The sequence below is a fragment of the Caretta caretta genome, chromosome 9, assembly GCF_965140235.1.
Source record: "Caretta caretta isolate rCarCar2 chromosome 9, rCarCar1.hap1, whole genome shotgun sequence".
Classification (NCBI taxonomy): domain Eukaryota; kingdom Metazoa; phylum Chordata; order Testudines; family Cheloniidae; genus Caretta; species Caretta caretta.
In genome coordinates, this window is record NC_134214.1 from 17,159,075 (window position 1) to 17,182,692 (window position 23,618).

Below are 23,618 nucleotides of genomic sequence, written 5' to 3' on the forward strand. Positions count from 1 at the left end.
ATCCGTTATACCAGATGGTACCCTATGGAAGAAACACTGATCCTTTGACTCTCTTGATTTCTAATTAGGTTTCTAGTAATTAATATAGTTTGCAGGCCTTGCATGAACTCAGCCAATTATCCATTCATGTAAATGATTAACTGAAAGGGGATTACTCCTGGCATAAGTTCAACCAAAATAATTTTCCAGCACTGAAAAGCTGCTCTGACAAACTGGAAAATGGTAATACAGTATAAAAAAATTGTAAATGTATTTTTCTAGCCATGCAATTTTTCAAAATAGTCTAATATCAAAGCACAAAGAACACAAACATGATAATATAAAGATACATTTCATATTATCAATCACACTTTTTTTCTTTTATGAAATCAAAGCACATTCTCAATGGCATTCTTAGGAATGGAAATTAGCAAAAAGGTCAATTCATTTTTTAAAATACTTAAATTGAATAAACTTTAGTCCCAATCTTACAAATGCATACTTTTGGGTGGACCCCTGTGCCATGTATATGAGAATGCATGCCTGGCACCTTTATTGCTACAGTGAACTTTTGGGAGGACCAGATAAGCACTCTAACGAGTTCATACTCTTCCTTCAGGAGACCACTACAGTGTCCTAACTGAGACAGTTGGAAGGTCACAGGCAGGGCTGAAGAAAAAGTTCAGTTTGTAAGTATTAACATCTCAATCACCTTCTATGGGAGAAAAATATTGAGGATACCCACACCATAATTTCAACACTACAAAACCTCTAGCAAAGAACATTTTGAATGGTATTTTTGAAATGTAAAAAACATTGTGAAAAGTTAAAATCTGAAGCCCTATTCCTGCAACCCTTGAATGCATGAGTAGTCTCATTGAGTTCAGTGGGATTACTTGTGCAAAATTACTCATATACATACATGTTCGTGGGAGTGTTTGGTATGTTCTCTGTAATACAATCACTGTAACTTCAAAGACTTTGTTTCTGGTCATTCTTAAAGACATTAGATAAATATTAGAATAAGGCGTTAGTTTAAATTTTCATAACACAGTGAAACCTGATTTAAACAGCCACTCAAGAAACCAGTGAAAACAGATTGTCTAGCAGAATCAGCTAAAGGCCAAACTCCAAAAACTTTCAGCTGAATTCAGTCCTCATGTATGCACACTGAAATCAATGTAGCTACACCAGTGAGGGTCAATGGAGCTGCTTCCTCTGCACCCATCTTCAAGTAATGACATTTCCTGCTAACTGTAGCCTAGCCAGGGTACTTTTCAGGGTTTCCAAAGACTTTTTTGCTGACTTTGCACGGTTGATGCGCATCTGTCTTTGGCAGGAGTTCCCTTAGTTTAAATGTAGCCAGCAACAGATTAGTGGATGACACAGCACACAAATTTGAAACAAACTGGGAAGAGGCATGAAGAGGTTATAGCAGTGAAGGCTGCAGACAATGAGATTGTTCCAGGAAAAGGAAATAAAATAGCAGATATACAAATTAAGGGGAGAGAAGAATGGGCAGCCGTAATAATCACATTAAAACAAGTTTATTTTCATCCAGTCTCCTTAACAGTGTTGTAGCATAACATTTTTATATAACCAGGACCTGAAATTTCTGTAAATAAGGTGTGGGACCAGTTTTGGGATGTTGTTTGGTAAAACAAGGTGATGATTTCTGATCCGGCACCACTGAAGTTAATGGGAGCTTTGCTATATTGACTTCAATGGACATAGGAGCAAGCCACAAGACAGGATCTCTGTCTTAAGAAGTTGCCTACATTAGAAAAAAAGCAAGGACCACATGGCCATTAAATGCTATAGTCTGAATTCAAAATAACTTTATTTTAAATTCTTGGTTATTAAATATATAAGTCCCTTAAATTTTGTAAAGACTTTGGGCCAAATTCATTTCTATGGAACTCCATTGAAGGGACTGGAATAAGAGTAGGGGTGACTTTGGCCCACTATACTTATGTTCTGTGTTATTTTAACTAGATGTGTTTTTTTTAAATAGGTGCATGAAATAAATAATTGGGAGGGTAGATTTATGTTAGAAGAGGCACTACTAAACTGAAGAGAAAATTCCCAAAATGATACTCAGTAATTAAGTACATGGAATATAGCATTTCAATGTTTGCAAATCCTTTTTCCAAATCAATTTGTGGCACTAATCTTCTAATGGCATTATTCCCTTGGAATATATGCTGGATTAAGGAGTCATGATGTGGCAAAGTACAAAAATTCAAATTAATCTCTCTATAGTGGATGCTCAACAGGATGCATTTTTAACTCGTTTGTTCTAGAGCAGGTTCTGTTCCTACCCTCACCCCAATTATTACACAGTGGAAAGAACACGTAAGCGTATTTACGTGGGGCACTCAAACAGTGGTGCGCTCACAAACCACCTCCCTGCATATCAACTGGGAGATACAGCTGATCTTTCATTAGTCAATCCTGCCCTGTCCAGTGGGGGTGCCCTAGTGCGGGAAGAAGACACAGAGTCTGTTCATCATGCAGCAGTAGAGCAAGTACCCAAGAGTGCACACTGGAGGGAAAGTCGACCATTGCACTGCTGGGTAAGGAGGACATGACCAGGCCCATACACTGCAATCTGCCGCACATGCTAATCCAGGGCACAAACTGTGCCATTCCAAAGCAATATCAGTGTTTACTCCACCACACTGCAGCTGTCTGTCCAGAATCATCCTGCTCTGCACTGGAATCACTCTGCTTCCCCCTTTCCCTTCATAGCTCCTGCAAGTAAGGCCACAGATATACCCTAAGGGAGGAGGAAATTAGGTCACTGACAAACTGCATTTCTAGGTGCTGTTGCTGTGGCACTAGATTTCCTGCACAATCCTTTAAAAACCTGTAGCAGTGACAGCATTTTTGAATGGACAGTACAACCCATAAAGTGTTAGTGTCAAAGCATTAATGTTAGCTTTAAACTAAAGAACTTGAATGAGTCTTTAAGAAATCCCCAAGCACCATGAGCACAGATTGTCACAAACTGCAATTTAACAGGCTCTGTGGCGTTGCAGTGAGAGTGCAGCGTTCTGTTCCATCAGCACCTGAGCCATTATTGCAGGAAAGAAGGGAACAGCTTGTCCACATTTCAACCCCCACCACTCAATTCCCAAGCAGGAAGGAAAAGAGCAAGGCATGGCAGTGGGTCAGATGGACTGGAGATGGTCTGACAGTGGCAGCAAATGTGAGATAAGGTGATCAGAGACGTGACATGAGATGTTTCAGAGTAACAGCCGTGTTAGTCTGTATTCACAAAAAGAAAATCTGTAGCTCACGAAAGCTCATGCTCAAACAAATTGGTTAGTCTCTAAGGTGCCACAAGTACTCCTTTTCTTTTTGTGACATGAGATGTAACATAGTGAGATGATAAAAGCATAGCTCACAGGAAGGGACCAGACGGAATGAGCATCTCCCATGCAAAGAAACTAGCATCGGGAGTCATGATAGCATTATCATTCCTGGTGTAGGATAATACTAAAGAATGGTAAAGGCCAGTAGAGACATACTTGGAGAATTATACTAGCTGGAAATGAAAAAGACCTATTAGGCCAACTCCTCCAACCCTTTGCCAGAGAAGTGTAGTGAGTTCACTGCAGTATATTTTCTATTCTTTTTTCCAGTCTAGTGTAAACACCCCACCCCAAGTACAACTGGGAGACTCTTTCACAGCCTAATACTGTCAAGAAGATTTTCCTGATACTCACTCCAGGTTTTTCCTGTCTTAATCTCATCCTGTTTACTCCTAGCTATACCCCTGTGCATCGCCCTAGATAATTCCTCCCTCTCCTTGGTGTTTAAACCATGCAGCTATTTACAGACTGGCATCATGTTTACCCACACCACCTGTCTTTTAGCCAAACTATGTAACTGCTTTTAAATCAGTCCCTCCAGCCCCGCTGATCAATTTTGTTGTTCTTTGCCAAATGCCCTCTGGTTTGCTAGTACCTTTGGTGGATTGGGTAGGTTTTGCTGGGTTCATGATTTATTATCAGTGGGCCTCTGTTTGTGATCACAGTAGCTTTCTGTGTGTTGGGAACATAGACTCCTCTGAGGATGGATTTAGTAACTCATATTCCTTAATTTTTATTAATGTATTATTTGAATGGATTTAATGCTCACTCAGGCCATTCTCAGAGTCCTGGAGATGAAGGTACTCTGTTTACCCACAAAACAGATACAACACAGGAAATGGCAGAGCAAGTTTCCATATATAGCCCTATCCATATGCCTCCTCCTTGACCCGGAAGAATTGCCTCTGCAGATGCGGGTTGTTCAGTTTCCGTGAGCCGTACAGTTCTTAGCCTTTCTTCTGTGACTGTAGACACAATTGCTTACCAGTAGTCAGGGCTGGATTTAGGGGCAAGCAAGCCAGGTGACCGCCTGGGGTGCCTGGCTAGGGGTGCTGTAAGGTATTCAAAAGTTTAACAAATGGAGGGGAGGGGGTTCCAAAGACACTCCTCGGCTGGGGCACTATTTGATCTAGGGCTGGCCCTGCTAGTAGTAGTCATGGTAGTATGTCTTGGTTGGTGGACTCTTGTCAACTAGGAACTGAACTGATATTGCTGTACAGTTAAACACACAGGGACAGCTCCTGCAAACTTTACTCAGTCAAAACTGACTTCAATTGAAGCTATGACTTAGCAAGGATTTCAAGTTTGACCCATAGAATTGCATCAGTTTACAATCCAGACAATCGAGTACCTAAGGTGAATGAAAATGAGCTCGCCTCTATTATCCCTCTTACGAAAACATTTCCAACCAAAGTATGCAAACTATTTAAATGCTCTGCTTTGCTTACACTCTTGCAGTTCTTTTGGAGTGTACTGAGGGTGAGTGAAGAGGTGAAGGAAACAAAGAGCTTTTTCTTCAGACAGTCATGTAATTTGATCTATAAACTGATTCAGCCCTTCTAAAATCAGCTGCTTCCAACAACCTGTGAGAGGTAGTAAGCTCAGTACCGAAGTACATGCAATGACTTCCTCATTTTTTTACTATTAATTTATTCTAAAAAGAAAACTGACAAGACTAGTGAAATGAATTATTCCTGGACCTGGTTATAAAAAGAGTGTTTGCTACATATTTTGCGAGACCTGACAGCTCAAAATCAGCAGAACAAACAGCCCAACAAATTGCAGTTGATCAACTGGTTTGCACTGAACAGCTGATTTCAAATTTGTGAAGACAGAAACTCTCTGCCAGACAGCAACAACCACAAATGAAAACAGCCAGACAAATCTGGCTTTTAAGGAAGAGAGAACTTCACTTCTAGAGCATGGTACATTCATTTTCCAAGCCATGAAAATGCTTTAAAAGGTGCAACTGATCCTTTATTTCAGAAATGGAAAAGACAGATACGTAACTTTGTCTATTACAAATATTGCAGTGCCAGTACATGAAAAGTTACAAATGTAAACAAAATTGCTTTACATCATGTATATATAATTCTGCTTTATATTATATCATTTGTTTTGTACATTGGTCATGAGAAACATAGTTGTGACTAATCATCTAATACATAATTGTATTTAAAAGTTCTCCTTTCCCACCTCTTAAGCACCTGTCACTTCACAGACTTTCCAACAAAACATCATGAAAACCAAATAAAACATTTAAAAACAAAGTGGCATAAAAATTAGCTGTATATAAAAGGAATGTTTGCCAACAGACTTTGTTTTACCATTTTTTCCTTCAGCCTAATTGCTGGTAAAATAGCATAAGAACTATATATGAAGGACCCCGTGTTCCTTGTGTTACTTTTCAATTTTGTTTTTCTTTTGAGAGAAGTAATGCTTGCACTGTACCCGAAATTAGTTGGTAAAAGAAAATGACAAGGCTTTTCTGGCTAGTGTAAATACAGAGGATAAAATCCTAATTCCACTGAAGCCAGTGGGAACCTTTCCAGAATGTCATCCCCAACACTTGACACTGAGATGTCTGTAAATAATTTTCATGTGGAATGTTAGGAAGGAGGTGACAAAAGAGCCACCCACCTAGGTATCCCCATCCGTTGACAAGATAAGGTGGCTTTTAGGACTACTATGCCCAATGAACCAACATAAAATGACACCAGTATAGCAGAGACTTAGGACTATTAGGTCCACCTGTGCAAAATACTGAGCACCTCCACTGTGGTGCTCAACACCATCAGCTCCCTTTGTAGGCAACAGAAATTGCAATGAGTTCAGAATCTGGTCCACTGAATTGTATACCATTGATACTGACATGGAGAGAATGATGGGAAAGTAGCTAAGGAATTCCTGATAATATCCACTATAGGGGGTGGGCGGATAACCAATTAATAAATGTTGCTAAAAACAGTTCTAACTATGTTTGCCAGTCTTCTGAAAGGAGCAAACTGGAGTTCCCAGGATAGATGTGAAGAGGGCATCTTGAAGCGATCCCCATTTCAGTTGATTATGAACCAGATCAAAAGGAAGAAATCCTCTGTGGAAAAGGGAAAACCTCAGTGCTCATCAGGCACTAGATTCTTCAGGGGCTTACACACTGGGAAATCTGATGGTGAAAGCAAAGGAGAAAGTGAAAGAGCAGAAATTGATAACTCTAGACCAGATAATCAGAATGAGAAGCAAGCTCCCTGTGTAGCAGGTAATGCTGATACCACAGTGATGGGTGCATTAGAAATAGTATTAAAGAATGAGTGCTTGGTTTTACTGCTAGCCAGAATCCTCTTATTTGTTGTTGATAGCTTATTTTGTATGTGTTGTTTTCTCCTGATTAAGCCATTATCTTGCTGTGCCTTATAATTTGAGAGACACAATGCAACAACTGGGACCCATGTTGCTGAGGCTGGAAGGATAAAGTTTTTGAGTTACCTCCCTCTTGATTCCTAGTGCCAGAAGTCAATATCAGAATCAGCTCATCGGTTGTAGAGTTTCTGTGGGACATCAGCACCTCAAGTGGTAGCTTGGTTTGCTTGCGTTAAAGGTCAGCTTCTGCACACCCTGCTGCTAGAAATTTTAAGACAACAACAAAAGCAGATCACAGAATATCAGGGTTGGAAGGGACTCAGGAGGTCATCTAGTCCAACCCCCTGCTCAAAGCAGGATATTTCTCAACACTTGATATCGTGAGGCTGGAAATCAATCTTCTAATTTTTGTGTGTATACAAGGTTGCTGTTAACCTCTGCACCATGGAAGAAAAGCTAAAGCTATCATTGAAAGGCTGGTGGAAGGTGAGGTTTGCAAAGGGGATGGAGATGGGGTGGAGAGGCAAAATGTAGAAAGAGGGGGTTACTGTTTTTTGTGCAGCTTTTGGCTGCTCATTTTTGGCCAAGGATATTTGCTGGAGGAGTATTTTTACATATTTGCTAAGCGTTCCTGAAGGTCATGATAGGTGCACTGTTACTTTATGTATGAATTGAAATGAATAAATAAGATGAAAGAGGGGTTGCTGAGCAGACCCAAGACCCGCCAAGAGCCACCTCAGTACCTATTGGGCATCCATAAAACGAGGTTAACAGATGGTAGAGACCGTGGTCAGAGCTGTCACTGAAGGACGGGGCAGAAGCCTTGTGGGATTGCACTGCAAGGACTAATTGAACTGGTGATGCTCTGTTGCCTGTGCTTCCAATCTGTACCAGCACAATAACAGGTTGAACCGAGGTGGATAGAATACTTGTGCAGGACGAGTGCAGGGATAATGATACACAGAATACATCCGCTTAGTGATTTACAAGCATTTTATGTGCTTGAACTGGTGCTGTTAATGTCAAAAGTCTCTAATGTAGACCAGCCCAAAGACTTCCAATGGCAGATTCTTCTCTCATTCAGCATCAGGTACCATCAACCAGAGCATGGCGCACCTGTTCCCATTACTTAGGGTAACTATGGACAATTGACATGGTCCAGAGGTTCCACCAGTAATCTCTAAAATGGGAATGCAGCCATTCCACAAATTCTGCCAGGGTCAGTATGTTTCATTATGTCTTAAGCGGACAGTTGTAGTTACACAAGACAAAATCTCACTGTAGTGGGGTGGTCACCCACTCCCGTCTTAAAGGGCTTAAAACAGCCTAGGAGAGGGCTGTGGCTGGGAGCAAGCAGTTCCCAGGCTGATTGGGGAAGTAGGCTCAGCTATGGCCACACCCCAATCAGGGCTCAGCTGGCCCTTATAAGAGGGCAGTGGGCCAGGAGCACACAAAGTATCCTCTAGCTGCAGAGAGAGATGGGTCTGGCTGTTGGGGAGCCCACCTCAGGTACCTGAGGTGAAGCAGGGCTGGGGAAGGCCAGAGGAGCTGGGAGGCTTGAGATGGGAAAAGCCTCAGGCTGCAGGCCTTGAAGATGATCTAAAAAAGGGTACTGGAGTTGCAGGGAGCAGCCACGGGTAGGCAGATGCAGCAGGTCCAAACCCCCCTTGCCTGTGATGATTGGCTTTTGTACTGCAGTCTGCCCCATTGTGCGGGGGCTCAACAGTGACTAGCAGTAGACAAAGACTGAGGTGAGGTGGGGATAGTGGGTGGGCATTCCCTGGGGAGGGGAGACTCAGACTGTGGGGTTACTGCCAGGGGGCAGCACCCTAGGGAAAGGGGCACTGGGGTCCAGGAGGGACACGGGGGCCAGCGGCAAGTGGGACACCGGCTTGCAGAGGGTGCTCTGGAGGCTAGAAGTGCTAATTCTGTGGCACCTCCTGCTGGTGTCTCACGGGGGTGAGTCTTGCCCTGTGACACTCATCAATAAGATTACTGTTAGGGGTAACAACAATCCTGGTTTTTGGTTATGCAGATGAACCTCCATATCTCATTTCCAAAACAAACACAACATCTGGTATGTGGCGCATTAAGCAGTTCATGCAAAAACTGGGTAAGAAGCCCAACAGCAAGAATATGGACCTAAATAATTGTGCATTAGATGCAACAGATTTAATGGAGCTGGGTAAGCAAGTTTTCCTACCTACTGAAAGCTTCTGGGACAGAGTTTTCTATTCTCATTTGCCAATGAAATAGTCCAACCCCACTCCTTTCTCCTCTCTTTCTGATAATGATACTTATTCAGTATTTTCATTTGGTGATCCCAAAGCATTTTGAAAACATTAAATAACACTTTAAGTCATGCAGCAATGCTGTGAATCAGGTAGATAGCCTTATACCCATTCTACAGATAGGGAAATTGTGCCTCAGTTTCCCTTCTGAAGACAAATCACTCTATCCTGTTACCATATTAGTTTAGAAAAGCACCTCTATATTAAGGCATATTGACACATAACATTCACAAATTAAGTGGGTTATTTTTGCTGCTGTTTTGTTTTTACCTCTAGTTCCTGTGTTTCTACCAGAGCTGGAGGAGCTCAATCTTTCCTGGAATGATTTTGTAGGAGGGGCTCTGAAACCCCTTGCTCTTCGGCTCCATCATATGAGCAAGTTAAAAATCCTCCAACTAAACAACTGCAGGTTGACAGCTGAGGATGTTACTTCTTTAGGTACAGTATGGCAGTTACATTTACTCTCCAAACAGCTTGTTACCAAGGGTCTATTGTGACCTATTAAATCTATACTTCTATCACACCACAGCAGCCAAAATCTCAATCCGTGTCTCCACACTGACAATTTAAACTCTCGGCTATAAAGAAGTGTAACTCACTTATACTCGTGAGTAACTTTATACATAAAATTAGTCCTATTGAGTTCAAAGGGACTATTCATGGGCAAAAAGTCTCTCACATGCAGAATGGCTGAAGAATCAGCTCTTATTTGTGCAAGAGCAACAAAATTACCCAAAGTGGTTTAACATTTTAAGCAACAGGCTTGAAAAGCCTCCTAGTAGACTGATCAGAATTGGAAGATCAAATCACAGCATGATCAGTTTAGGCCTTTTTCCTTCAGCAACAGATACAGAGAGTTCTGTGCAGATGATAGTGTACTGAGATCTTTTGGAAGAGACCTTAAAAACAGATGGCATCTTTTGTAAGAAATTTGGCTAAAATTTGCCTTCCTCTCACTGTTTTGCTGTAATTGGCTGCAACCGGCCACCCAACAAAGGGTGAAGTTCCATTTTAGAGATGGCATTTGTATAAGAAGCCCTGATCTTGCAAACACTTACAACTGAAAGTAGAATTTACTACTGTGAGTTCGTTGTGTACATACAAACGAAGGGCAAACCCAGTGGCGTTTGAGGCTCTGCAAAGTTTATGGATTATTTTGAAGTTCACAAACTGTCATGAGCTAGAGTCTGCTTTTAATTTATTATTTTTTTCACTCCTTTTTTATACTTTTTTTTCTTGTGTTTTATATTTTATCTGCCAGTGGATATTTTTCCCCCTCTATCCTGTCTCTGCCCCTTTTTCCACCGCAGCCTTTGCTTAAGGGGATGCAAACCTGATGATAGCTGAGTTGAACTTTCAAATCACGGCTGGATTTGAAATTAAGCAAAATGAACGTGTCCAGCATTAATTTTTATAGCTGTAAATGCAACTATAACGGTAATTGCTGTTTCAAGACTTTAGTCCAGATCAGGACTTCAGTTTTATTTTTAGGGCTATGGAATACCAAAGTTGAAGTCTGGAGGCCTGATTTTCATCTTGCTTACACCAATGTAAATTAGGTATACTTTCCTTGAAGCTAGTGGAGTTACCCTGATGTAAAAAAGGTTTAAGAATCAAACCGTAGGCCTTTGGCATGTACTTTAGAGCTTATTTATTTATCCGTCCATGATGCATTTTGAGAACAGTATGCACATTTGGTGATAAAATGGTTAAACTAAACAGGTGCCTGTTTGAATATATGTCTGCTTTTCAAAAAGCAGGGGGTTGCATTGGATGTGTTCACAGTAAGAAAACATAGGCCTGAAAACACAATTATTGAACCATACTCTTTCTTGTAGAAGCTCTGACTAACTTGTGTGAGAAGTGGAAGAAAACTGTTATTCATAGTCATTGTCCTTTATTTATCTTTAGGGTGGAAAAGGTGTCTGGAATGTAAATTGCTCCACCAAACATTAACACGTTGCACTGCTTAGGACAAACAGCTTCTCAATGCAAAAACTCTGGTCCATTTTCAAGATCTGGGAAATTATTCTAAGTAGATAAAAAAAAAAAAAATTAGGCCTGAAAAGCTCTGTGTAAGCTCGAAAGCTTGTCTCTCTCTCTGACAGAAGTTGGTCCAATAAGATATCTCACCATCTTGTGTGCCTCAAAAATTAGGAGGCATTTTAAGGGGTCTCTCTCTCTGACTTCTATACTCATTTAGTACAGAACAACAGGCATCGTTATTTTTGTATTACAAACCATATAGTTTTCAGAGTAACAGCCGTGTTAGTCTGTATTCGCAAAAAGAAAAGGAGTACTTGTGGCACCTTAGAAACTAACCAATTTATTTGAGCAGAAGCTTTCGTGAGCTACAGCTCACTTCATCGGATGCATACTGTGGAAACTGCAGAAGACATTATATACACAGAGACCATGAAACAATACCTCCTCCCACCCCACTCTCCTTCTGGTAATAGCTTATCTAAAGTGATCACTCTCCTTAGGGAGGAGGTATTGTTTCATGGTCTCTGTGTATATAATCTGCAGTTTCCACAGTATGCATCCGATGAAGTGAGCTGTAGCTCACGAAAGCTTCTGCTCAAATAAATTGGTTAGTCTTTAAGGTGCCACAAGTAAACCATATAGTTATAATTTATTATTAAAACAGTCATATGAGGATTTCCCCATTAAACTATAACTGTAAATTATCATGTTGGTAATTAAAAAAAACAAATCTTCCTTTGTTTTTAACATCCCAAAATTGCATTTACATGTAGGCTGACCAACTGATTTCAGTTGTGAACTAGTTTAAACTAACAACATTTTTTGTTTTTTCCCCAAAAAGGAGCTAGCCTTTTAACCATTGTGTACTATGGTTCATAACTATTACTTCAGTCAGAATGCACACTAGGTGTCCCTTTTGAAGCATGAGATTTGCAATTAAATATTAGCATTTCTTTGAAATGCTAACACTTTTCATTGCCATGCCAATGGCAGTAAAGAGATGAGATGACGCGCTACCTCTGAGTGCACGCAAGATGGCTGGTGCCTGCATACTTTGATTCAAATCCAGGTTTAACTGGAGACAGCCAGTTTGAGTCTAAGGGCTTGTCTATACTATCTGCCGGATCAGCAAGCAGCGATTGATCCAGCGGGGGTTGATTTATCGCATCTAGTCTAGACGCGATAAATCAACCGCTGAGCGCTCTCCTGTCAACTCCGGTACTCCACCGGAGCAAGAGGCACAGGCGGAGTCGACGGGAGAGCGTCAGCTGTCAACTCACCGCAATGAAGACATCATGGTGAGTAGATCTAAGTATGTCGACTTCAGCTACATTATTCACATAGCTGAAGTTGCGTAACTTAGGTTCCCCTGCCCCCTCCCTCCCACAGTGTAGACCTGGCCTAAACAATGTTTAAGTGGCATCTTTTTGCCAGAAATGATGCTTTTAAAGGTTCAAAAACAGCTATACGAGGACTTCTTTCTTCTTAGCTCTGCACTTATCCAAGATGGCCTCAGTGTTGCCAAATCTCATGATTTTGTCATGTCTCATGATTATTTTTCTTAAAGCTCCAGCTCCTGGAGTCAAGGGGATATGTAATGATTTCAGCCTTCATTCTTAAAGGAAAAAATAAGTTTCTAGCCCTTGTGGCTGTGGAGAAAGCTTCAAAATGTGACTCCAGAGCACTCTAAAGGCTCAAGAAGAAGGCAAATAAACACCAAATCTATTTTTACATAATCTCATGATTGTAAAGTCTATCTCGTGATTTTTGGTGAGCTGGACGTGTGATTTTTTTTTTTTTAACATTTGGGGTTGGCAATACTGTGGTCCCCAGATGCAGTTCAGAGGGAGTTGGAAATTTTCCCAGATGTCTACAAAAGCAGAGCTGTAAAGGATAAGCCATACAGATCTCCCATTTACACTGGTTTCCCTGTAGATTACAGAATCTGGGTCATTGACACAGGTCTACAGGGAAACTCAAGCAATGTGGTATTTTTTCTGAGGCCAGGCTAAGGGTATGTCTTCACTACCAATGTTAAAGCCCTGCTGCAACAGCACTTTAACATGGCTGTGAAGCCGTGGCACCAGCGCTGGAAGAGAGCTCTCCCAGTGCTGTAAAAAAACCCACCCCCACGAGGGGAGTAGATACCAGCACTGGGAGCCCGGCTCCCAGTGCTGGTGCACTGTCTACACCACCACTTTACAGCGCTGAAACTTGCATCGCTCAGGGGGATGTTTTTTCACACCCCCGAGCGAGAAAGTTTCAGCGCTGTAAAGTGGCAGTGTAAACAAGGCCTAAGTGTCAGGGGTGGAGAGTAGAAGGTGGGTGTGTGTTACAAGATGTGTATTTATGCAACAGCAAATCACCTCCTGACTTGCACTTTCTTTTTCAAAGACGAAAACACAACTGCATAATTAAAATGAGAATTAAATGACATCCTTTCATATTGTGTCAAACTGTATTTTTATCTTGTACTCAAAATAGTATCTAGAATGGTTCGTCTTAGACTTCTGGGCTCTTTCTAACAGGAGAGGCACTTGAAACCATTCCTCATCTTGAAGAACTGGATTTATCCTGGAATAATAACATAGGTGGAAAACTATCCCTCTTGACCAAAAGATTCCAGACAGGCTGCAAGATCAAAATCCTAAAATTTACAGATTGCAGTCTAACAACAAAAGATGGAGACTCTCTAGGTAAGTGTATTTCACATACCTATGTTGAAATACTGGCTCCTCAGACCTGCAACTATTTTGGTTTCAGTTTTGGCATTTTACAAGAATCAATATTAAGCTTAGTATTGATTGAAAGTTATTAAATTTCTGGCTGTCCACTATAACAGTATCTGTATTGGTTTCCAAAGAAGCCCTTTCTGTTAACCGTATGAGGTCAGATGATTTTGTGGTTATAGCATGGGGTTGGGAGGAAGGATTTCTGGGTTTGAATCTCAGGACTGCCTGTGATTTCCTGTCTGACCTTGGGCAAGTCACTTAGGCCAAAATTTTCAAAGCTGAGAGTCTAAAGTTAGACAATTAAATGTGTATTTAAGCACGTGCATAAAAATGGCCTGATTTTCAGAGATCTGGAGACTCTTCAAACAGAGACTAAGGCCTGGTCTACACTGGGGTGGGACTGATCTAAGTTATGCAACTTCAGCTATGTTAATAAACTAGTTTGCAAAACTAGCTGAGTTATGATACTTCTCTTTTCCCTCTACACCCACCCCATAACTGAATACTGTGTTCTTTTGAAGTGATTCTGTATTTTGAAAACCTTTTTCTGTCTAAAGGGAAACTTTTGTGCTATGAGCTAAAGATAAAGGATTAAACCTTCTTCCCACTCCCCAAAGCTAGAATAGCTCCAGTGGGTGGTCTGTATTCAATATATATAGTTTATCCTTTTGCATTAGAATGTTCTCTTCCCTTCACTGTTCCTTATATAGTTCTTTGTATTTTTTTCCACTTTCTCACCCTACTGTTTCACTGATTTTTATTTCTCTAGTCCCGCCTTACTCCTTTTTTCACTGTTTCTTAAGCAGAACATGAACCCAATGAATCTAAATCAAACATTTGAACCCATGTTAGTGTGTCTGAATGCAGACAAAACAAGTTGGCTCAATCCTGCTTTATAGTGGGGTTTTCTGCAATATCCTTCCAGTAAATCTGGTAACTAACCAATTCTGTTTTCCTTTTTTTTTTTCAGCGGAGGTTCTAAATGTCCTCCATGACCTTGAAGTATTAGATATTTCTTTTAACAGAAACATTGGCTGCAGTCTGAAGAGTATTGCTCAGGAATTGAAAAATGTGCCAGTTTTGAAAGAATTAAATTTGCACATGTGTGGATTAAAGCAAGATGGCTTCCAGCATTTAGGCTAGTCTAGATTTAGAGTGCTTTAGATTTGGAATACCAAATCTAAAACCCATCTAAGAAAATGTCTAGGCTAAAGGCAATGAAATAGGTATTTTGTGTGATAGAAATCATAAGAATATCAAATATTGATAGATAATTATTCTCTTCTGTTTGGGGACAGTCTGTTTCCTTTAATAAACAACTTTCAGCACCAATTTCTTGGTTCAAAGTCATCTGAAGGGGCTAGTAACACAGGATATGTCTACATTGCAATGTGAGCCCAGGGTTAGTGGGACTTGAGTCAGCTGACCCATGTTAGGGAACCCTGGCCTTAAGCATCTATACTGTATTTTAACCCTGGGTTAAGACTTTTGTGACCCATGCTCAAACTTAGGGCTCTGCACGCTGCAGTGTGGATGCCAGACCCAAGCCAAAAAAATCATATCCCAGAGTCGCTAGTGCTTCGCCCTCCCCACCTCCTGAAATGTGGCTGCTCTGGCCCTAGGAATGTGGTGCACTGTGGGGAAACTTTACTACCTGGCCTGCACATTACCAGGAACCAGCTTGCTTTGCAAAAAGCTTGACCGGTTCCCTTTTCCTTTGCAAACGAAGGAGGTTCTCTGATAGTATGCTTGCAGATTGGTGATCAGAACAGAATGGGTTAATGCTGACCTGAGCTGCTGCCATTTGCCAGGGAGGGCAGGTTTGAGGGGCTTCCATTTTCAATAGTGGTTTGCCAATTGTTGAGTTAGAGAGGACTAAGTTAGTTGTCCCATGGAATTGTGGGATACTTCTGGATGACTCCTGGAACCTGAGTCAAGCAGGGCTGTGACTACACTGTAAAGCAATAGGGCTTGGATCCTGGGCCCCAGCTTGACTTGAGCTTGGACCCTCCAGCCCTGCAGGGTTCTGGGTCCCTGGGTCCGAATCCTACATTATACTAACCCAGATGCCCAGGCTCAAGCATGAGCTTACATTACAGTATCGACATACCCTAAAAGTCATCACCTGAAGTCTGTCCAAATTATCTTTGTCTAGTTCCTAGCAGACTAATTATTCACCACACAACTCCATATCACAAGTGGTGCTATTTGGCACCCTTGATGGTTTTCTCAGTAAATAGACTGTAACATTAATGGGTATGAAGGGGGAGCTGCTCTCTCACTTTTGGGTGGTTCTTTTAGAGTAAGGTTGAGTGACATTGGTGGGAAGAGCTTTGCAATGTTGACTGACTTCTGATGTAACTACACAGAAAACCTCATTCTCCAGAGCTGTCATTCTGACACCTTTCACAAATATTAATACTAGAGTAAACAAACATTAAGTCCAGTCTGCCTTGTGTGTTAGAATAGTCAGTGACCATGAATTCTGCCTTTTTCATTTTAGACAGGGCTTTCCAGTACTTACCAGAACTAAACAAATTAGACCTATTGTGCAATAAAGAGATTGGTGGAGGGTTTAAGGATTCAGCAACTCATTTGGCCAGTTTTAAAGACCTAGAAGTCCTGGATCTCCACCAGTGCTGTGTAACAGAAGAGGACATGGTGGTTCTCAGTAAGAACATTGTTAGAAAATTCATTAAGAATATAAATGTTTTTAACTTTGAAAATTTCTCATAGGCAGAAAATGGACTCCACCTCCATCAGATTTTAATAGTCAGGACTAGTTTATCCACACAGATTTGGTATTGCAGTGATTGTGGTGAACAGCTAGCCTTTTGGTTAAGGTACAGGACTGATTATCTTGGGCTAGTCACATGGGGGCTGATCTTGAGAGGTGCTAAGAACCTGCAATTTCCCTCATTCAGCACCTTAGGACTTGCCTAAACTTAAATGCTACAGCAGTACCCCTGCAGCTGACCCATTGTAGCACTTCAGACACTACCTATGCTGACAGGAGGGATTCTCCCATTGGCACAGGTAATCCACCCCCCACAAGAGGTGGTTGGAAGAATTCTTCTGTTGACCTAGTGCTGTCTACACAGGGACTTAAGTCGGCTTCACTACACCTCTCAGGGCATGGATTTTTCCCCACAGTTAAACAGATTAAATTTTCTGGTGTAGACCAGGCCTTAGATAGCCTCATGTGTAAAACAGAGCTAGTAACAGTTACTTGCCTCTCAGATTTTGAGAGCCTTAATTCATTAATGCTCATAAAGTACTTTGAGATGCTTGAATGGAGAGAAAATACTGTTAGAATATTATTTTTGATAGGCCACAACACTAAGGGGCATTTCTCAATGCAAGTGACATAAGCCCATTTGGACAGATGTCCACATCATAGACACTAGTACCAACTAGGCAATCTTGTTTTTTTTGTTAGTTGATCACCCTGGAGAAACCAAGGGCCAGATCCTCAGAAGGTGTAGTTGGCATGACTCCCAGGGATGAATGCACATGAAAATTGAACTCTCCTGTGGCCCATAGTGGTAACTCCATATCAAGGCAGAAAAAAGTACAGTGGCAGGGTGGTGTGGGGAAAGCTTGCACTGCTGTTCTTTGAAGAAACTGATTTTATTCTCCAGGGCTTGTTCAAACCCTGTTCTAGAGCACTAATTTCACTTCCTATTACAGGAAATACACAGTTCACCTTCCCTCCAAGGAGATGGTTTAGTTTCTTTGTTTTCTGTTACCATTGTATTTTGACATGGATTTTAACCTTTAGAGTAAAAAAAAATAAAATAAAATAAAAAAAATCCCATGACTTGAAGCATACAAGCTTGGTCTTCCTATGAGGAGGATACTGTGAAAAGCTACAGATGAAGTAATACTAGTAAGGAGGGGAGTTAACTTAATCATTTTAGTAATAATTTTCAGTCCTGGTGATTTTTTTTCATTTGATGCACATGTAATAGGACTTTGATAACGAACTACTGGTATATAGTATATGAACATATACTACTTGAGGTTAGCAAAGGCAGTGAGATTTGGATATAGATTCCCCCATTAATTTTAATAGGAGTTGTATGTTTAAACCCCCTAGTTGGCTTTGAAAATCTTAGCCAATCTGTCTGTTGGAGGCTAGACTCTGACACCCTTACTCAACGCTAAGTAGTACCTACTCCTTGAGTAGCCCTATTGAATACAATGGGACTATTTATGGGGTAAAGTATTACTCAGCATGTGTAAGGGTGTCAGAGTCTGGCAGTATGTTTTGGGTTGAGTGATAAATAAAATTGTAGCAAATAAAACTACAGCTATATAGTCATTTAGGATCACGACTAATAAATATTGTGTATTTTTAAAGCACAGGTGATACCTTTACTCTCGAGTCTTCAGGAGCTGAATTTATCATCCAATAAAAACATTTGGAGTGTCTTCCAACTACCTTTTTAGCAGGCTCAGATTTTTACCAAAGTTGAAATCTGTGGTCGTCAGCAGTTGCTCTTTAGGGGAAGATTCTTTTGCATCACTAGGTAGGAATGTTTTTTAAACTATTATATATTCTCTGTATGCAGCAAGATGCGATAATGCAGTGGTTTTGCATTATCCTTTGATGGGATTCAGCAGATCTGTGGTTGAATTGTGGCTTTGGTCATGAGTAAAAATGTATCTTTTGGTCTCACCCTTGGCTCTGTCTGCCCATGTCACAAAACCATCACAGAATTTGACCTGTCTGCAAAGGGAAGTCTGAAAGTGGAATACCAGCAGTACTATAGGTCAGGACTTAAGTGCATTGTAATAGCTGCATTGTAATTAAAATGTATTAATTTTAGAAAAGAATGCTAAAGTGTATGATCTCATACTGTGCTGGAATTTTAATCATTAGTGGGCAGACCTTGTAGTAATTATCCATTTAATACTGATGTCTTAATATTTACCACTCCTAAGTGCAAAGGGATCTTGACACATGCCCATAAGAGACCCATAGTCGTGAGCATATACCTTTATGTTTGAGTAAAGTTTTTTTGCATCCGATGAAGTGAGCTGTAGCTCACGAAAGCTTATGCTCAAATAAATTGGTTAGTCTCTAAGGTGCCACAAGTACTCCTTTTCTTTTTTTTTTTTTTCCATCTCTAGGTACCAACAGAAACTTTCTGGCCTCCAAGTAAGCAGCATGTGTGCAAATCAAGAGCCTATAAACATTATAGTAAATGTTGCATACAGAAAAGAGAACCTGTTACTGCTTGCTCTACTGACGTCAATAGCAAAATTTCCACTGACTTCAGAGGAATCAGAATCAGGCTAGCACTGGCTTGAGGTCTTTGCAGGCAATGTGCTAAAGAAGCATAAAATGTTATTGAATGGTGATTTCTTGATATCTTCAAGTCAGCATTGTCAGAAAATGTAACGAATCTCACCTTGCATAAATGGGTTTGCAGCAAGAACTGCTCCCTTTAAATTGTCATAAAATGGTCAAAAGTGCTTTTTACATTAAATTTACTTCAGTGGGGCAGGATCAGGCCAATATTGCTAATGTAAAACAAAACAATCCATCTGTGATGGGTTGGGTTTCACCCAGGCCAGTAAGGGGTTCAGTTAACACCTGCCTTGCAGCTCTGGGTGCTTAAATGCTATGTTGCTGTGTGGCCCACAGACAGAAATGACCTATGCCTGCTGATGGTGAGGGCAGGGAGGGGCAGAGTGAGGGCAGCTAGCTTCAGCAATGTTCCTGAACATGCTCAGTCCATGTGAACATGCTCAATACAAGCCAAGCAGCAAATCTGTGAGGGGACACATGACCCTGTATGCCCACAGACTTGACATCAACAGTCCACATTCAAGCTTGCTGGTCACATCTTGGCTTTCACTTCCCTGTTACTCTGACAGGGGGTCTCAACAACCCTTCCAGCCCCAAGTTCTCCTGCAAAAATGTCTCTGCTGTAGGGTTGCCATCCCTCCAGGATTGGCCGGGAGTCTCCAGGAATGAAAGATTAATCTTTCATTGAGGATTATGTGATGAGACCTCCCAGGAATATGTACAACCAAAATTGGCAACCCTATTCTGCAGTGCACAGCTTCACACACATAGTACTCACAAAACCTTTTCAGGTTTGCTGCTCCTATCGAGACAATACACAGCAGCCTGTTAGTTTAACTGGGGTTAACATATCCTTCCCTTCAATCACAGTGCAAGCTGGTTTATAGTAAAACCAAAACAAATTTATTAGCAAAAGGACATAGGTTTAAGTATAGAAGGAATAAGGATAGAAATGGTTACAAACAAAAGTTAAAATACTCTACTTAGACTGAAACACAACTTAACAAACTAGTCTTTTGTTCATAGTTTTCTTACCATAGTCATTCTTCCAGTATGGCTGGCTAGTCCGTAGTCAGAATCCAAATACAAAGTTCACAGCACTTGGTTTCTTTGTCTGCTCAGATAAAGGATAACTTAGGGGTTCTCTCACTCTTTATAGCCCAGTAAAAATCTGAAATGTATACTTCTGAAGTGTATCCCCAGATCAAGTTCCTTTCCCCTGGGGCTGTAGACACAATGTTTAGTGTAAATGCAGGGCTGGCTTCTCTCCCACTTGTGATTTTTTTTTTTTTTACAATGCAAATGATCTTCCTGCAACCTCTGATACAAATGAATAGGCCTCTGTCCTTGGGCACACCTGGCTTGAGGGGTCGGCCCCTTTTCTTTGTCAGGAAAAACCTGTTTATCAACTACCCCTTTTAAAATGATTTAAATACATTTTAGTGACCTATTTCTAGCACAGCTGGATGCACTGAACTGGTCAGGCCAGCTGACACATCACTGCTGCGTATCGGGGAGCTCCAGGACATCTGACACTGGGATGCCCATAGGGTCACACGTTCCCAACCCCTTTTAAGGAAGACGGCTCAAGGACTTGTCTGTTAAATACCCATTCTATATGTGAAAAATCAAATGTTGAACTCTTTAGGGAGTATGTGAGATTTTATTTTGTCTAACTTTTACTGAGATCCAATAAGCCTATGTTCTAAGCACAAGTAAGTAGGCAACATACTTAAAACCTATTTTCAGGTGAATACATGGTGAAATGTCTACTAAGGCCACGATTTCTGTTAGTAAGCAGAAGTTCCTGGTGTTAATCTTTTCAGCTGAGACTGCCCTTCACCTCCCTGAACTGGAGATATTAGACCTTTCTTGGAATAAATGCGTTGGTGGGAACCTAAAGCTGCTTTTGGAAGCACTAAAGCTTGCAACGGAGATTCGAACGTTGAGACTGAGCAGCTGTAACTTGGTGGCTGAGGATCTGACTCTTTTAGGTATGTATAATGTGATGTTTACTAGCAGGCAAGCAGCTGCTGCATTTATACCACAATTCAGAGACTTGTTCCTTGGGTAGAGCAGATTTATGCATTAATCAGATGACAGGAGGCAGAATGCGGCAGTATCTTTCCACCAGGGAATTTTCATCCTGCTGATGAGGGATATTTACTCAGTACTTTACACAGTGACAGGGCAAAAACTGAAGAGTGTAGACAATACTGGAAAAGTATGCAGGGATCCATTTTAGCTGAGCTATTTGTATTACTTCACAAATGCAACACTTAGAAAAATAAAATGTACAATATAAACACTAGATTTAAAAGCGGCAAACAGTCCTGTGGCACTATAAGGTGCCACATGACTTAGTCTGGATCTGTAAAAGCAGCAAACACGGCTACCCCTCTGATACTAGATTTAAAGCCACTTCTGAGAAGTTTTATATTGCACAACCAGTATTTCCAGGCTCAATAACTCCAGCTAAATTATATTTTAACAGCATTACGTGTAACTGTAGTGGTGCCAAATCTCTGGATGTTAGGTGTTTTTGTGAAAAGCCCCAACTCCTGGAGTCCATGTTGTTAGAGGAGAATATCGGCTTGTTTAAAAAGTAAACTTTTAGCCCTCTTAGTTGCTGAGAAATGCTGGAAAATGCGAATCCTGAAGTCTCAAACACCAGAAATCAAATTAAAATTTCTCATAATTTTTTTAAAAACCTCCTGATTTTTAAGTCAGTCTCTTGATTTTTGGGGGCCTGACACATGACTTTTGAATGCTTGGAGTTGGCAGTACAGTAATAGCTGCTTTAAAACATTTTGGGTCGCTGTAGACCACACAATGGTAAAAAAATGCTTGAGCCCTATTGACCTTACAGCCTTCACTATTACTACCACTGACCAAATGGCACCACTGGTAAATTACAGGTCCTAATTTTCTTAAGGAAAACAAGACTTAACTCCCATTAGCTTTTCAGAATTAGGCATGGCTCTTTCAACATTTCTCTCGCCAGATCTCACTGTAAAATCTTCCTGCTGGTTTTGTCCTATGCTTGATGCTAAACTCCCTCTGACTGATCCATCATGAGGTTGCCACACAGTTTTAACCGAACACCTTTGTAATTCCTTTAGTTCCCTTTGAATTGCATGTTGTAAACTACACACCACCTTTTGCGATAAAATAGGCTTTGTGAGACCAATAGCAAGTATCTCTGATTTTGTTTGAGCAACATGTTTCGTATCTCTGAGTGAGTAACCATTGCCATGGTTTATTGCTAAAGGACCATAAATAACATGGTAGTAAAAGAGCACTATTCTTAGTCATATGATTTTTTTAAACAATATTTGTAAGTATATATTCAATGTGTATTCCAATATCTATTTCTTTCAGCATTAGAGGTCCAAGGTGGGCATCTAGCCAAATTACAGAAGCTAGATCTGAGTTATAATGACACTGTTTCTGATGAAGGATGGGCCACTTTCTTTCAAGGCTTAACTGCACTCAAAGAACTTTCAGAGTTGGATGTCAGTCTTTGGCCATCATCTTGTCCTGACTGTGGAATGTGGTTCAGCAAGTTGCTAACAGATTTGTCAAAGCTGCCTGCATTCACAGAGATAGGGATGCAAAGGTGGGCCCTTCCGGAATCACAGCAGAGGCAAATGGAAAGCTTTAATCAGGACACTAAAAGGAATGTTCACTTTGAGTATTGATGCAGGGCCTGGGTTTCTGAAAAGGCCTTTCCAAGTAGCACATGCATTCTGTATTCTGGGATTCTGACTCAGAAAATAGCCTTTTTTTTTTTTACTAGAAATCTGTTTTCATTGTGTCTCTTGAAATAGTTGCGAACTACACCGTTATTTAACCTGTGAAATACACAGATAAACTGCAAATGTCTGGGTATGTAAGGAAGGTCTGTCTTATATACATATCTAACCGTTTTTAATAAGCTACATTTAAAATGTGAGCCTCTTCTGCCTCATTTGTGGTAATGCTCTTTTGTCATAAATATAAAGGGAAGGGTAAACACCTTTAAATCCCTCCTGGCCAGAGGAAAAACCCTTTCACCTGTAAAGGGTTAAGAAGCTAAGATAACCTCGCTGGCACCTGACCAAAATGACCAATGAGGAGACGATACTTTCAAAGCTGGGGGGGGGACAAAGGGTTCTCTCGGTCTGAGAGTTGTTTTTGCCAGGACCAGAGCAGGAATGCAGGTCAGAACTCCTGTAAAGGGCTAATAAGCAATCTAGTTAGATATGCATTAGATTCTGTTTTGTTTAAATGGCTAATAAAATAAGTTGTGCTGAATGGAATGTGTATTCCTGTTGTCTTTTTTGTAACTTAAGGTTTTGCCAAGAGGGATTCTCTGTTTTGAATCTGATTATCCTGTAAGGTATTTTCCCATCCTGATTTTACAGAGGTGATTCTCTTACCTTTTCTTTAATTAAAATTCTTCTTTTAAGAACCTGATTGCTTTTTCATTGTTCTTAAGATCCAAGGGTTTGGGTCTGTGTTCACCTGTGCAAATTGAGGATTTTTGTCAAGCCTTCCCCAGGAAAGGGGGTATAGGGCTTGGGGGGGAATATGGGGG

The 23,618-nt window shown here is 40.8% G+C and overlaps 1 protein-coding gene across 1 annotated transcript; it reads left to right on the forward strand.

The window, feature by feature from the left end:
* The first annotated feature begins 6,351 nt into the window (after nucleotides 1-6,351).
* LRRC31 (leucine rich repeat containing 31) lies at nucleotides 6,352-23,176 on the forward strand. The gene is given in 10 exon segments (XM_048864108.2): nucleotides 6,352-6,612; nucleotides 8,749-8,898; nucleotides 9,281-9,442; nucleotides 13,519-13,686; nucleotides 14,693-14,860; nucleotides 16,226-16,393; nucleotides 18,086-18,147; nucleotides 18,149-18,254; nucleotides 20,866-21,033; nucleotides 22,421-23,176. Coding segments are annotated over 10 exon segments (1,662 nt in total). The 5' UTR covers nucleotides 6,352-6,422; the 3' UTR covers nucleotides 22,741-23,176.
* The last annotated feature ends 442 nt before the right edge of the window (nucleotides 23,177-23,618 follow it).